The sequence below is a fragment of the Musca autumnalis genome, unplaced genomic scaffold, assembly GCF_047663935.1.
Source record: "Musca autumnalis isolate F117 unplaced genomic scaffold, ASM4766393v1 scaffold_2, whole genome shotgun sequence".
Lineage (NCBI taxonomy): Eukaryota > Metazoa > Arthropoda > Insecta > Diptera > Muscidae > Musca > Musca autumnalis.
The window spans coordinates 90,463,291-90,478,153 of NW_027411755.1; the positions used below are offsets into that span (position 1 = coordinate 90,463,291).

General features: G+C 33.7%; 1 protein-coding gene and 1 long non-coding RNA gene across 2 annotated transcripts in view; one reads left to right on the plus strand and one right to left on the minus strand.

The window, feature by feature from the left end:
- The window catches only part of LOC141392948 (uncharacterized), a 545,805-nt gene that overhangs the window by 12,225 nt on the left and 518,717 nt on the right, over nt 1-14,863 (minus strand). The gene's annotated exons all lie outside the window — the stretch shown is intronic.
- Nucleotides 14,054-14,863, plus strand: part of drl (derailed) — a 45,541-nt gene continuing 44,731 nt past the window's right edge. The window contains exon 1 of the mRNA XM_073965910.1: nt 14,054-14,823. Coding sequence (XP_073822011.1) covers nt 14,718-14,823 — 106 coding nt within the window. The 5' untranslated portion in view covers nt 14,054-14,717. The remainder of the gene's footprint in view (nt 14,824-14,863) is intronic.

Consider the following 14,863-nt stretch of genomic DNA (forward strand, 5'->3'; position numbering starts at 1 on the left):
GCTGAGAAAAACTTAAGCATTCACGTCGAAATGTGGTATCTCGGAAACTAGAGCATATAGGAGTAAGCCGACTAAAAATTCGGAAAGAACATACGAGAAAATTCTAGAAACCACCTATACATCATAAAGTAAAAAAATTACGTATGGAACACGTAATATCCAAATATTTTCATTGACGTTGATGTTGATGATTTTTTTAGCTATATGACCTTTTTTGATGGTTTTAGCAAATAAAACAAGATGAATTATTGCTTTTCATCCCTACGTTTCGTCACTTTTTTGGCGACTTCTTCAGGGGACTTCGTCTATTTAAATAAATAAAATGATACAATTTACATTGAAACAAAAACATCAAGATATTGTAAACAACTTGTAACTTACAATATTATTTTTAAGACGCGTTACATTGAATTTATACTAAACAAAACATAAACAATAAAGACGACTTAAAAACTAATATCACTTCTGTTTACAACATTGCTATTCCGTAACTGGCGCTTATATTATCAGTGTCTTCTTTTAAGTTCATCGTCCGTCCTAGGTTCTGTTGTATTCGTAAACTTTCTATCATCAGTCTCTTCTTCTCTTTTCGCTCTTTATCTATTATTACGACGTTGTCGAAGTCCGGTGTGTGGTCTTTGCTTAATGCATGTTGTGCTAGCGCCGTCGTTTCTCTTTGTTTCTCTATGTCTAGCTTGTGTTCCCCCATTCTGACGTTTAATGCTCTTTTTGTTGTCCCTATGTAAATTAGGTTACAATTATCGTTGTTGTTTCCTTTGCATTTGATCTGATACACCACGTTGTTTTGTTGTTGCTTGTCAATGGGCGCTTTGGTGTTTGTGAATATCGTATTGAGTGTTAAGTTTGGTTTGTAGGCAAAGCTTATGTTGTTGTTAGGTATTATTTTTCGAAGTTGTTGGTTGTCGAAAAGGCCTGGGATGTAGGTAACACCGTAAAAATGTTTTAGAGTCGTATTTAATTCGTCGGATATTGTTTTATTATGTTGTTCTCTTTTTAATTTGCTTGTAATTTCTTCAATGAGGGAGTTGATGACTTTTGTTGGAAAACTGTTGTTGCTTAATATGTTTTTTATTATTGTGATGTTCTTGTTGTGAAATTGTTTGTCGCTGATACTCAGAATTCTGTAGATTAGGTTTTTGGCTGTATTGAAGATTTGGCATTTCGGTTGTGTTGCGTGGTAGTTAATTATCCTTCCAGATGAGGTCTCTTTACTATACCAATCAAAAACTATTGTGTCATTGGCTCGTTTTAACTTGACATCTAAATAGGGTATTGCTTCTTCCTTCTCTATTTCTAGTGTAAATTGAATTTTGTTGTGATATTTGTTGAATGTGTTAAGAATTTCATCTGCATCGTCCTTGTTTATTATTGCTAAAATATCATCTACATATTTGGCTATGTATTTGATATTTATGTCCTTATGTTGTAGCTCAGCTATTGTGTCGTCAAGTAGGTTATCTAGAACTATATCAGCGATTGTGGGCGAAAGAGGGTTCCCCATGGGCATTCCGAAGATTTGACTGTAAATTTTATTGTCAAAAGTGAAATAATTATTATCTTTTAGGCAGAATTGCAAAATTTGAAGGAAGAGGTTTCTAGGAATTTCCGTGTATTTCTTTACTTGGTCCCATTTTTCCATAATGAGTTTAATGGCGGTGTGGACAGGAATATTTGTAAACAGGGATACAACGTCAAATGAAACTAGTATATCCGTGTTGGCAAGTTTGATGTTTTGAATATTTTCCTTAAGTTCTGCGGAATTCTTTATATTATATTTGGGTGATATTAGATTTTTTAAAATTTGTCCTAGGAATTTGGACAATTGATAGCAGGGAACATTTATCGACGAAACTATGGGTCTTAACGGTACATTGGGCTTGTGGACTTTAGGGAGTCCATAGATCCGAGGCGCGTTTGTTGACATTTTGCTTTTACAACAACAATGTTGTTATTGTAAAATGGTTAGTTCTTTTAATTCACGCACACACCTTATTTATTACTTACTTAAATATGTAGTTGTTCCTAAAAAAATTATTTTTTCAGATAGGTATGTGTACCGCCAAAAATATTTTGCATTTAAATTTATTGCAGATGGGGTTCACCTTAATACTATGGTACCTATTACATATTGACGCTCTAAAGTGAACCATTTATTTTTTACAAATGAAATTATAGATAAAATTTATTTCTCGTTTAAAAAATGATAATATACATTCATTTCTAAACAACAAATAAATTATAAAAGAAAGAAACTGTTCCAGAATATACAAGAGTCTAATTTTTACATTTTTTTCCTTATAGATTTGACAGATATTTAAAAAATATTAGGTTCTAGTAGGTTCTGGAACGAAGCAAATACAGGTACCTTTAACCTACAGTGGCTCCAAGCGAAAGTCGTACACCTAATGAAATTTTTTTAATTGACTTATATCTCCGGCACAAAATGGGATATGAAGAAAGCATTTACGCAGCCTTTTAGTGCATTTAGTCGACAATTTAGAAACATGATATAATAAAATAATCAACCCGTTCACATTGTTGAAAAATTAAATTAGCTAAAATACTAAGAATTTTAGCACCAAGCGAAAGTCGTACAGCAATTATAAAGACAAAGTATTTGTTAAAATAATTAATTCTAGTACATGTTCCTGTTTTTTGTTAAATCCTGCGATCGATTTAGCGTAACATCTGCGCTTCTTTACAATTGACAGGGTCCATTCTGGAAACTTGTATCAGATTAAATGGGAAAGAAGCGTAAAAGTGAAATAAAAATTATTTTTATAAAACAACATGAGAAAATTATTTATTTAACTTTACAAAAACAATTTTTTTAGATTCAGCAGATATCGAAAATTAAAACTGCAAAGCTATTCAACACCTTGATGTCTACTAATAAGAAAAAAACCCATACGAAATATTTAAAATAACTAAAACATTAAAAAAAAACAATATTTTCTTTTGGATAGTTTAATACACGAAGTGCAAAATGAGTTGATTTTTAATGTCCCGACACTCTAATCGATTGAAAAAAATATTTGGAAGCTTATTTTTCCAATGTGCACTCAAATTTTTACAACATAAATACCTTGTCAATTGGTGATAAAAAAATCGTAAAAATGCTATACATAAATTTATCCAAGAGCGATGTTAAGAATATCAAAACAATAGCGATGAATGCATCAATTTTCTTAAAAGAGTGTAATTTTCAGAGATCCAACAAGTTCTGTCCGAAACCTGACATTACATTGTGAAAAATCCCACAAATTGCTTCATGTCTAATACACGAATAATAGAACATAACGCATCAGTGAATTTGTGGGTGTGTGGGGCTTATCTTTCAGATTTGAATCTTTGTTTTATAATTTTTCTGAAGTCATTGGGAATCAAACTGTGAGATTTTATAATTAAAATGAGTTCTCACTACCTGTCGAATAATGTATTGGTCAAGGTAAGCGTTGTTGTTTCTGCCAAAACTCTGACTTCAAGCATAAGAGCTTATTATTTGCGACCACTGGTATTAAATAATTGTTTCAATAACATGGGTTGGCTGGACTGTAGTTCAAGCTTGAACAATAAATCGTCTAAAGTGGTTCTATAAATGGAAAATGTCTCCAGACGACTTATACTTCCAGACATCTTTATAGGAGAGATTTTCTAAACAAACAGCGACATATTTTAAACTTCAGCTTTTCAAAACTGGTCAAAAATATTCTAAATCGATTGCAGAATTCAACTGAAACCAGAAATATGCCGAAGGTTGATTTGTATTAATAAATATTTTGTCTTTATAATTGCTGTACGACTTTCGCTTGGTGCTAAAATTCTTAGTATTTCAGATAGTTTTATTTTATAACAATGTAAACGGGTTGATTATTTTATTATATCGTGTTTCTAAATTGTCGACTAAGTACACTATAAAGCTGCGTAAATACTTTCTTCATATCCCTTTTTGTATCGGAGATATAAGTTAATTAAAAAAAATTCATCAGGTGTACGACTTTCGCTTGGAGCCACTGTATGTAGAAAATAATATTTTTTCGGAAATTATTTACATTTTTCCTCGAAGCATAAAAGCATTGCCTCCATTATCCGGGAAAATCGATTATCCGTAATGCCTCCGATCCCGACCATCACGGATAATCGAGATTCGACTGTAGTTGTTCCTAAAAAATTTTTTTTTTAGATAGGTATGTGTACCGCCAAAAATATTTTGCATTTAAATTTATTGCAGATGGGGTTCACCTTAATACTATGGTACCTATTACATATTGACGCTCTAAAGTGAACCATTTATTTTTTACAAATGAAATTATAGATAAAATTTATTTCTAGTTTAAAAAATGATAATATACATTCCTTTCTAAACAATAAATAAATTATAAAAGAAAGAAACTGTTCCAGAATATACAAGAGTCTAATTTTTTACAATTTTGTACTTTATAGATTTGACAGATATTTAAAAAATATTAGGTTCTAGTAGGTTCTGGAACGAAGCAAATACAGGTACCTTTAACCTATGTAGAAAATAATAATTTTTCGGAAATTATTTACATTTTTCCTCGAAGTGAAATTAAGTGAACGGTCAATTTGAACTAATAGGCACATGTTAATAATACTTCTTGGGATTGAAATTTTGTTGTTAAGCTAAATTAAAGTTGGTGATATCAATGAAAATTTGGGATGCTCTACTTTCAAATTAATATTATCGTAATTAACTATTACTACAGGTACCTATTACTTACGTTGTGAAATTATGGGACTATTCACATCACAGTTCTGCTTAGGACTCTATCGTAGAGCTGGCAAAAAATCGATGGCACTATCGATAATATCGATTATTTTTTAAAAATACAATATCTATAGATAGTTTTGTCTATCGATGTTATCGGGTTAAAAACCCCTAACTTTTTTTTCCTTTTTGATTTCTGTGAACTATTTGCGCAAAATGTCAACAAAAGCGTAGACATTTCCGCCATTTTCATTTCCAAATTAATGGTGATGACAAATTAACGATAATATCGATATCAATCGATTTTTTAAACTATTATATCGAAAATATCTACTTTGATGCCAGTGACAGCAAGAGCCTTCTTCGGTCTACAAAGTCGATACAGCTGACCCCAGGGGTCATCAAGGTTTCCCTGCACAAAAGATATAATGCATAGGCATATGATGCCCAAACAACATTAGGCGTACGCCAAAGAACAGACCAACGAACAACGCCGCGATTGCGGTGATATCTAACTGAGCCACATTGGAGAAGATGCATTCATGTCGAAGCCAAGGATTACAGGATAGCTACTCACCTGTAGTAGCAGCTCATCCATGTAGGTAAGGTACGGCTCCAACGGTTCTTCATATTTACAGTCAGTCTGACTGACCAGTACACAATCAACACTATCGTCGTCAATTACACTGTGATACAAAAGTTAACAAAATTTTTTTGCAGGGGCTCTGATGCATAAGTTCGGTTTTGTGGGAGTCCATGGAAGACGAAAATACCTTTGGTTTCTTTGGGTCACTACGTTTTTTGCAAACCTGTGCAGCTCGATTGTTTTTGATCTGTCATAGAATTCTCCCACTCCAACTATTTATCTTTTTTTCTCTTTCCCGCCCAGTTATATTTGTTATTCACATTCTATATGAATTCAGGGGCTGGATTCTTGTTCTATGAAAATTTGAAATGAATAATATTTCCTTTATAATTTTTTTCATTTGACAGTTTTCTCCTTTATAAAAGTTTTCATTTCACATTTTCATAGAAACAGAATTGAGCCACAGGAATATAAAACTGCAATGCTACCAATGAAATGAAATACTACCATGAATGAAATAAAATATGATTGATTGATAAATGTAGTGAAAACGGAATTTCTTGGACTTTCAACTTGAAACGGGCATAACTTATTTTTTCACAACGGATTTCTATAGCTTATTTTATATTTAAAGGGGGAGAATAATGTCTTTCGAACAAGCCATAACTTTTAAAAATCGGCTTACACATAGCTAAGTTATTGATTTCTTGGACTTTCAACTTGAAACGGGCATAACTTATTTTTTCACAACGGATTTCTATAGCTTATTTTATATTTAAAGGGGGAGAATAATGTCTTTCGAACAAGCCATAGCTTTTAAAAATCGGCTTACACATAGCTAAGTTATTGTGGTTTAAGTGTGACAAAAACGTATTAAAAAACAGGAAAATGATTTGTTTCGTGCTTAATTTTATTAAGAAGGAAATTTAGTAAGCTTTCCAAAATGGGATAAACCAATGACATCGGTTGAAAAACACTTGATTTATGCCATGTTTTTTGTTTTAACTTATTGGATTTTTTATATTTTCCTTTATAAAAGATTGGTACCTTGTGCGTATTTATTAAGTAGAAAAAAAAACAATTACAATCATTCGCACTAATACCCCGGTTACACTTAACCGGATTAACCCAGTGGGTTTGGATTTCAAATGTCAATAGCACAAACGTCAAATAAATCCTCTCGAAGTGCGTTAACCCGGCAAAAAACTCTAGTGTAACCTATTATAAGGTACCAATCGTTTATAAAGGAAAATATACAAAAAACCAAAAAGTTAAAACACAAAACATGGCGTAGCTGAAGTATTTTTCAACAGATTTCATTGGTTTTTCCCATTTTGGAAAGCTTACTGAATTTCCTTCTTAGTAAAATTAATTTATTACCTGGAGCACAGGAAAACTCATTTTCCTGTTTTTAATGCGTTTTTGTCAAACTTAAACCACTATAACATAGCCATATGTTAACCGCTTTTAAAAATGTATGGCTTGTTAGAAAGACATTGTTCTCCCCTTTTGAGCATGGTAGAACAAGAAAAGGTAGCAGCAATGCCCAGCTGACTGAACTGGGCTGTAATGTTAGTGTCAAATTCCATACGACATTTTATATATCTATTCCTATGTTCGATGTATATTAGGGATATATATTTTTTGAAGAACAAATTTAAAAAACTATTTCCCATAAAGACTTCCTCATATCATTGACATGTAACCTCCTCCAAGTTCGAACGACATGCCGCATACTAAAACACCGCTTATAGAGGCGGTACAATATTTGTTAATATGCGTGGTATTTTTTAAACTTGAAAAGTATAAAGCCCTAAAGGGGTGAGTACATAAGCTGCCTTGCCTGCTTACATTGCTTGCTTCTGATAAAAGAATAAAAAAGAAAAGGGCAACCCAGTTCGAAATTTGCTCGGCCTTCTTTATTCTTTTATTTTTATTATGTCAGAAATGAAGCAGGAAAGCAAGGCAATCAGGCAAGGCAGCTTATGTACGCAGGCCTTAATAAACGTGTGCTATTTTGATTTCAAAAACAAAAGTTTGAAGCAGCTTCTCTTGTTTCGATGAATTACCAGCGACCCCAAACATTTTTGCAAGAATTCTACTTTCTGCGAGAAATTATGCATTTAGTGGAATGATATGGAATATGTTTTCCAAAATATTCAATCAAATGTGAAAAAATATTAGTTGTTTAAATTCCAATAATTTATAGACATTTCCTTATTTTGTTTACATTTATCATTGACAGTAACGTTACAAACAAAAACAAATTCCTATGTGGTTGTTGTTAAGTTGTCTTTTGAATAAAACATAAGTTGTGCCCGTTTAAAGTTGAAAATCCAAGAAAGCCTGTTTTTTACTACATTTACCGTAAATAAAATAAAAATAGGAGTGATCCAAAGAAACCAAAGGTAATTTCGTATTCCATGGACTTCCACAAAACCGAATATATGCATCAGAACCCCTGCAAATTTTTCGTGTAGCACTGTGTTATAATTGCAGAATGACGCCTTAGATCAAAAGAGCTTCGGTCGCACGGCTTGTGCCCTCTAACACCACGTCAATTTTATTTCCCGTGTCCTTCCAAGGAGCGGTCAAAACCTAGACGCTCTTAGAGAACTGCTCCTTAGTCATAACCTTCATAAGTTTGGGGCTTACAAATGCTTCAAAAATTTCTCTACTTTAACGCTTGTATCGATCCTCTTAATAAGCACGCGGGGTCCCAATTTCATCGGAACCTCGACCTCAAAGAAACCAAAGGTAATTTCGTATTCCATGGACTTCCACAAAACCGAATATATGCATCAGAACCCCTGCAAATTTTTCGTGTAGCACTGTGTTATGATTGCAGATTGACGCCTTAGATCAAAAGAGCTTCGGTCGCACGGCTTGTGCCCTATAACACCACGTCATTTTTATTTCCCGTGTCCTTCCAAGGAGCGGTCAAAACCTAGACGCTCTTAGAGAACTGCTCCTTAGTCATAACCTTCATAAGTTTGAGGCTTACAAATGCTTCAAAAATCTCTCTACATCAACGCTTGTAACGATCCTCTTAATAAGCAAGCGGGGTCCCAATTTCTAAGGAACGTCGACCTCTAGACCAACTTCACAGAATTTAGTGCTTTTCACTATCTTCTCGCTTTCAGCAACAGAGAGGGTACGAATAATCGCACCACCTTCCACCGCTAAACTTGGTCCAACTTCGGAGGCCACCTTCTTCGCCACATCTTTGGTAGCTACGGTGTTGTCCTTAGACTTCACCTTCGCTGACCACGTCTCAACCGGCTTCGGAAGAGGCTCCAATGGTGCCTGAGTAGGTACTCCATTGTGATTGGTAGCACTGATCTCTGAAAGACAATACGAGTACATAAATCTATCGCCTTATTATAGTACGTTTATATATAACCGAATTTAATAATGCCACTGGATTTTAAATGTCTATTCCATTGTCAAATAAATCCTCATAAAGAAGCATGGTAGAACAAATACAAGGTAAAGTTAATACTACAACAAATACAACTCGAACAACAACCACAAAGGAATTTGTTTTTGTTTGTAACGTTACTGCCAGTTGTATTTGTAAACAAAACAAGGAAATGTCTATAAATTATTGGAATTTAAAAAAGTAATAATTTTTCACATTTGGTTGAATATTTTGGAAAACATGAATGAAAATTCGTTACATTTTCAATTTTTATGGTTCCACATCATTCCACAAAATGCATAAATTCTCGCAGAAAGTAGAATTCTTGCAGAAAAGTTTGGGGTCGCTGGAAATTCATAGAAAAAGGAGAAGCTGTTTCAATGTTTTGTTTTAGAAATCAAAGAAGCACATGTTAATTAGGGCTTTATTTTTTTAGATTTTAACAAAACACCTCACATATTAACAAACGTTGTATCGCCTCTACAAGCGGTGATTTACTGCGCGGCTTATCGTTCGAACTTGGAGGAGGTTACATATCATTAATATGAAGAAGTCTTTCTGGGAAATGGTTTTTTTCGAATGATATATTTTTTTTCTCAAAAAATATATGTCCCTAATGTACATCGAAATAGAAATGAATGTATAAAATGTCATATGAAATTTGACACTAACACTACAACCCAGTTCAGTCAGCTGGGTATTGCTGCTACCTTTTCTTGTTCTACCATGATAAAGAAGGTTAACCCGAAAAAAAACTATAATGCTATTTATTAACCTCTTAAAACTATATTTGTATTAGTTTTGTTTAAAGCAGGGACGCGCTTCTTTGCAAAGACAGTATAGTGAGGGCGCCCACAGAGTTGTTTTTGCATTTGTTTCTCTCTCTCACTTAAAGTGTAAGTGAATGAAAACAAACAATATACATCATGTGGTTGTTGTTTTCTTCACCCATACATATACACATACTAAACCATTGATGGAAATTTTTGGGCGACACTGGTTTAAAGGGTCATATCTAGTCATGCAGCTCAAAAAACATCATTTTTATGTCTTTTTGCCAACAAAAGTACAAGACTTTTTTAACAGATATATTTTCATGAGGAAAGGCACATTTCGATTAGAGGTTCTGGTCGGGAATTCCCGGCCCGGGAATTGGTGCCAACGTGTTGCCATTGTGAAGCCGTGACCTTTTGGGTACCGTGTAAAAATTCGTTATAAACGGATTTGTTATATGATCAACACGCATTTCGAACCGTAAGAATAACATACAATATATTTGACTTTAAAAATATAATCGGACAGCACTCTTTGATATCAAGGAAGCTTTGCTAGGATGGTAGTTGGAAAAAGATATTTTATATAACCTCTGCTAATTAGTCAGGAATAATCTATGTCACGTCTATGCCCCACGAATTCGAATTGCCATAGTCCCGGGAATTCCCGGGTTCCCGGGAATGAGAAATTTTCTTTCCCGATTTCCCGGGAATTAAATAAAGTCGGGAATTCCCAAACTCTAAGCTGAAGGCAAGGTTTACCCGTTTATAACTTGAGAATTGCTTGGATATATTAGACAAATTAAATGATTTTGGATTAAATGAAATGTTTTTTGACCTGGCAAAAAATATTACCCTTAAAAGATTATTTGCGTAGAAGCTGTGGCTATATTCATGTTAAAAAATGGGTAAAAATGGGTTGAAGCCAACGTGTCTTTTTTTGTTTTCTCACGATTTGTGATTAAACCACACTTTTTACGATTTTCCTGTCAAAGTAAAGGTAGACACCAACTTAATAAGGATAATCTCACCAATTTATAACTTTTGATCTGCGTCTACCATTAAATAATGCTGACTGTTTTTTGAAATTTGGTTCTAATTTCATTCCGAAAACAGGTTTTTCAAAAAATCATGTATAGGATTGTAGAACTCGCGATTCTGAGTTATTTGGTATACACATGTGTCGTGAAATTCCAAAGTAGGAAAATCGAGTAAAAATGAAAAAACTGGTACAGCATCTTAGTTTTGGCGGAAACAGAGATTTAAAAACTTCACTGATAAGGGAGCTATATTCATTTAATCCCAAAAATAGTGGGTGATGCTACATCCCCGGTTTTTCATTAAAATTATTAGCGATTTTATAATATTTTTTCATAAAAGCCGAAGTTAAACCGCGATAACTTTTGTTCGCAACAACCAAAAATTGGCTTGCGAGCGGATTCGTGCTGGAAATATTTTTCTTAACGTACATATGTACTAAAAATATTTGATGCAGAGCAAAAAAAAATATTTTTTTTGAAATGGACTATGAAATAATTAACAACATTCCCCATATCGCTCATTTACACAAAGAGTGACATTTGTTTTAGAAAGTTGCTGATTGGGTTCATACCGCTCATTTACTCAAAGAGTGTTACAACACAAAAGATCATGTTTCGAGCAAAACGTGTTTTAATTTGCCAATTAAAAGTTGAATTCCCAACTTAAAAATATCGTTACACAAAAAATAAAATAACCACTTGTACTTTATTTTGTAAAGAGCTAGCCAGATATCTGTGCAAGATCAAGGATGATCAAGTGTTTTAGTGCTACAAAAACTCAAAAAACCTTTTTTATTGATTTATATCAAACTCCTGGTAAATAAGCTGTAAATCGTCGAGTTTTAGAAATATCGACATGACAATTTGACACAGGATAAAGTATAAGTCGTACAAAAAAGGGAAATTGCTAACTGAAAAAAATGAATTTTTTGAGTTATACCACTCTTTAAGTAAATGAGCGATATGTACATTTTTGTAGTTGGCTATTTCCTTGAAAAAATCGGTTTGGGTTCTATGGATTAAACCCGTATTTAATTTTTAAGATTTTTTTACAATTTCGACGTTAAGAACCGCTTTCAAAAAGTTTTTATATTATAGAAAGTTGTGTATTCAGATCATAGATAGTTTTTACAGAATTTGACTTTTCCAAGGCGCGATATCTCTGGACCCGTTAGTGAAAAAATATACTTAAATGTTTTGTTGATAAGCAGCATCACCACAGCAAAAAATTAAGGAAATTAAAAATACTCCAGACTTAAGCAAATCAAAAACCTCATCTTGGAAAAGTGTCCGATTTCACTCAGAAATCTCCATATATTCTTGATCAGGGTAATTCTGAGTCGATATACCATAATCACTCTAGCGTCCGGAATAATTGAGCTAGAACGCTATAATTTTGCACCCGAGTTCTTTTTTCCGTAGGCAGTTCGAAGATGGCCTATATCGGTCCACGTTTTGGTATAGCCCCTATATAGCTACATAGCTATAGCTACATTTACTGACTCAACTACCTGTAATTTAACATTTGAAGTTCAAAAAACATCTCTACCTAAAATCAACATAGGTTCATGTCTCTGTATAGTCCCCCTTATAACGGTACCTCCCGATTTTCGGTAGTTTGAGGATTATAGTTACCTTTCTGATGGAAGTGCCTGCAATTTGATGTTTGGAGGCACCCAATGGTCACAAAACTACTCCACCAAAACTTTTCAATATAGGTCCATATTTCGGTATAGCCCCCACATAACGGTACTAGGGATGGCGATCCCGAAATGTCGGGTTTTTTCGGGTTCCGGGATTTTCGAAGTTACTTATTTATGGGGTTTTATTCAAATATGAAAAAATCATCTGTAAAATTAGTTGCTGAAAATATAATTGATCAGCATGCTTCGTAAATGAATAAAGTTTCAATGAAAATTGTAGTTTTGAAATGAAAGAAAAGGAAATCGCTGCTGTGATAAATTATACTTCAACGTAATTCGCGTCTAAGACATACACTAATGCAGGTCATTGCGAAGCTATCCGAGTAATACCCCCAAAATTCTCTTCGAGTCGTTAATGCATTTCAGAAAACTGCAACTCTAAGTGAAGCGACCCAAAGTGTCTACAAGGGACATCTAACGACGCAGAGTGGAAATGGGTACCAAATAACACAAAGGTCTTACTGTAATGAGAAACATCTTACAACCTAATTTTTTTGGTAAGGGAGTAATTTCCTAGAGTTCGTTGGATACAGTTTTTTCATATTATTACTTTATTTTTTTATTCAAATACTATTTTCCTATTTTATTTGTATCAATTTCTATAATTTTTCAATGAAAATTTAATTAATTAATTTAATAAAAAATTCCGAAAACCCGGGTTTAGGAATTTCGAAATCCCGAATCCCGGAACTTTTGAAAACCAGTCCCGTTCGACATACCTAAACGGCACCTCCCGATTTTCGGTATTTTGAGTGTTTTAGCAAAGTTTTTTCACCGAACATCTCCGCCATATAACGGTACTTCCCAATTATGGACATTTTGAGAATTTTAACTACTTTTTTGCCGAACTACCTGTTGTTTGACATTTGTGGTTCCCACAAATCTTCTCCACCAAAAATTGTGCACATGCGTCAGGTACCTCCCGATTTTTGTTATTTTGAGAACTTTAGCTACAGTTTTTAACCAAACTTTCCGCAATTTGCCATTTAAGATTCCTAGCGGACACAACACCTCTCCACTGAAATTTGTCAATATGGATCCAAGTTTTGTTATAGCCCCCATATAACGGTGCCTCCGGATTTTAGGTATTTTGAGAATTTTAACTTCTTTTGACCATACTATCTGTTATTTGACATTTGAGGTTCAAAGTGGTCACGTTACTTGTCCACCAAAAATGGTCAACATAGGTCCACACATACATATATGATATATAATACTTTGATATAATGATGGCGCCCGATTGAAGCATTTTTTGAGCGTTTTATTTAAATTTTTTCCCAATCTCCCTTTTTTACATTACATTTAAGTATAATGTTTAATTTAGATTATAATTCTACAACCCTAACTATACGATTAATATTATCTTGTATACAAAAATAAATAAAGTTAGAGCGTACCTATAGACTCTACAGTATAGAACTACTTTCGTACGATAGATATTTCCCCTCCACTAACTGTTCTAACACAATCCACATGTTAAAGAATTATTATAAAGGGGAAATTCCCCCTTAGCACAATCCAAGTTGATTGGAAACTAAAAAGGGGAACTGAAGCAACTCTCATGCATATATGACATGTTTACAGTTTTTATCTTATAGATGGCAGCACATGTATTAAAAGTCACCCAGTTCCCATTAAGGGAGACTATGAAATGTGTTCTACACAATATTTCCCTTGAAGGGAAATTGAGAATACCAGCTAAAACCTCTCTTGCCACCACCAAAATGCAATGTGTTGTGGATTTTGAATGATCCCTATGCTGGCGCTTCCCAAGAGCTCCAGTCTATTGCGTGTTGTTGTTGCTGTCGTTGTGTGGTGGTGTGCGCTGGCTGGCTGTTTGGGCGACTATCTTTTGGCTCAGATGCGATTTGTTTATTTATCCAGTTGACAGTTCTTGGAAACTCGTCATGGTGTGCACATTAAATGCTCGGATGATGCTCCTCTTTCGGATTTTGTTAGCGACAACAACGAATACGAAAACCAAAATTACAAATTAAATCGAACGTATTTAACACTGCCCTCGCCAGCAGTGCGGACATAGTAACATTACATCAATAATACAATCAACAACATAACAGAGATATAAACGGGTCTTTAACAATTGATCGGATTTCATTAACTTGGATGATATGCATCTGGAAACATAGTTGGAAAAGCGCTATCAGATTGCCAACAAATGGATTAAAGTGCATTAAAAAATATTAAAAAAAAAAAACAAAATATGAATCCTTAAAACAAATGAATTGTAATTTTAATATAACGACAAATAAGTGCAAAAAATACAACTTCAGTTAACCCTGCCAATAAAAATAATAAAAGTGCAAAATAAAAAAAAAAAAATAATACATTAAAGGATTTGTTTTGCAATAAAATTATAAATAGAATAAAATATTTATTGCTGATTTTTAAATTACAACTGCCATCAATTTCCATATTCAGTGACAATGTTTAACACAGCTACCCTTGGATTACTTCTATTAGCCTTATGCAGCCTCGTCCACACTCACCTCAATGTTTATCTTAATCTGCACGAGGTCATGCGTCTTATAGGTAAGCTGAACTTTTCAAAAATTAGATCAACGTTACTAGT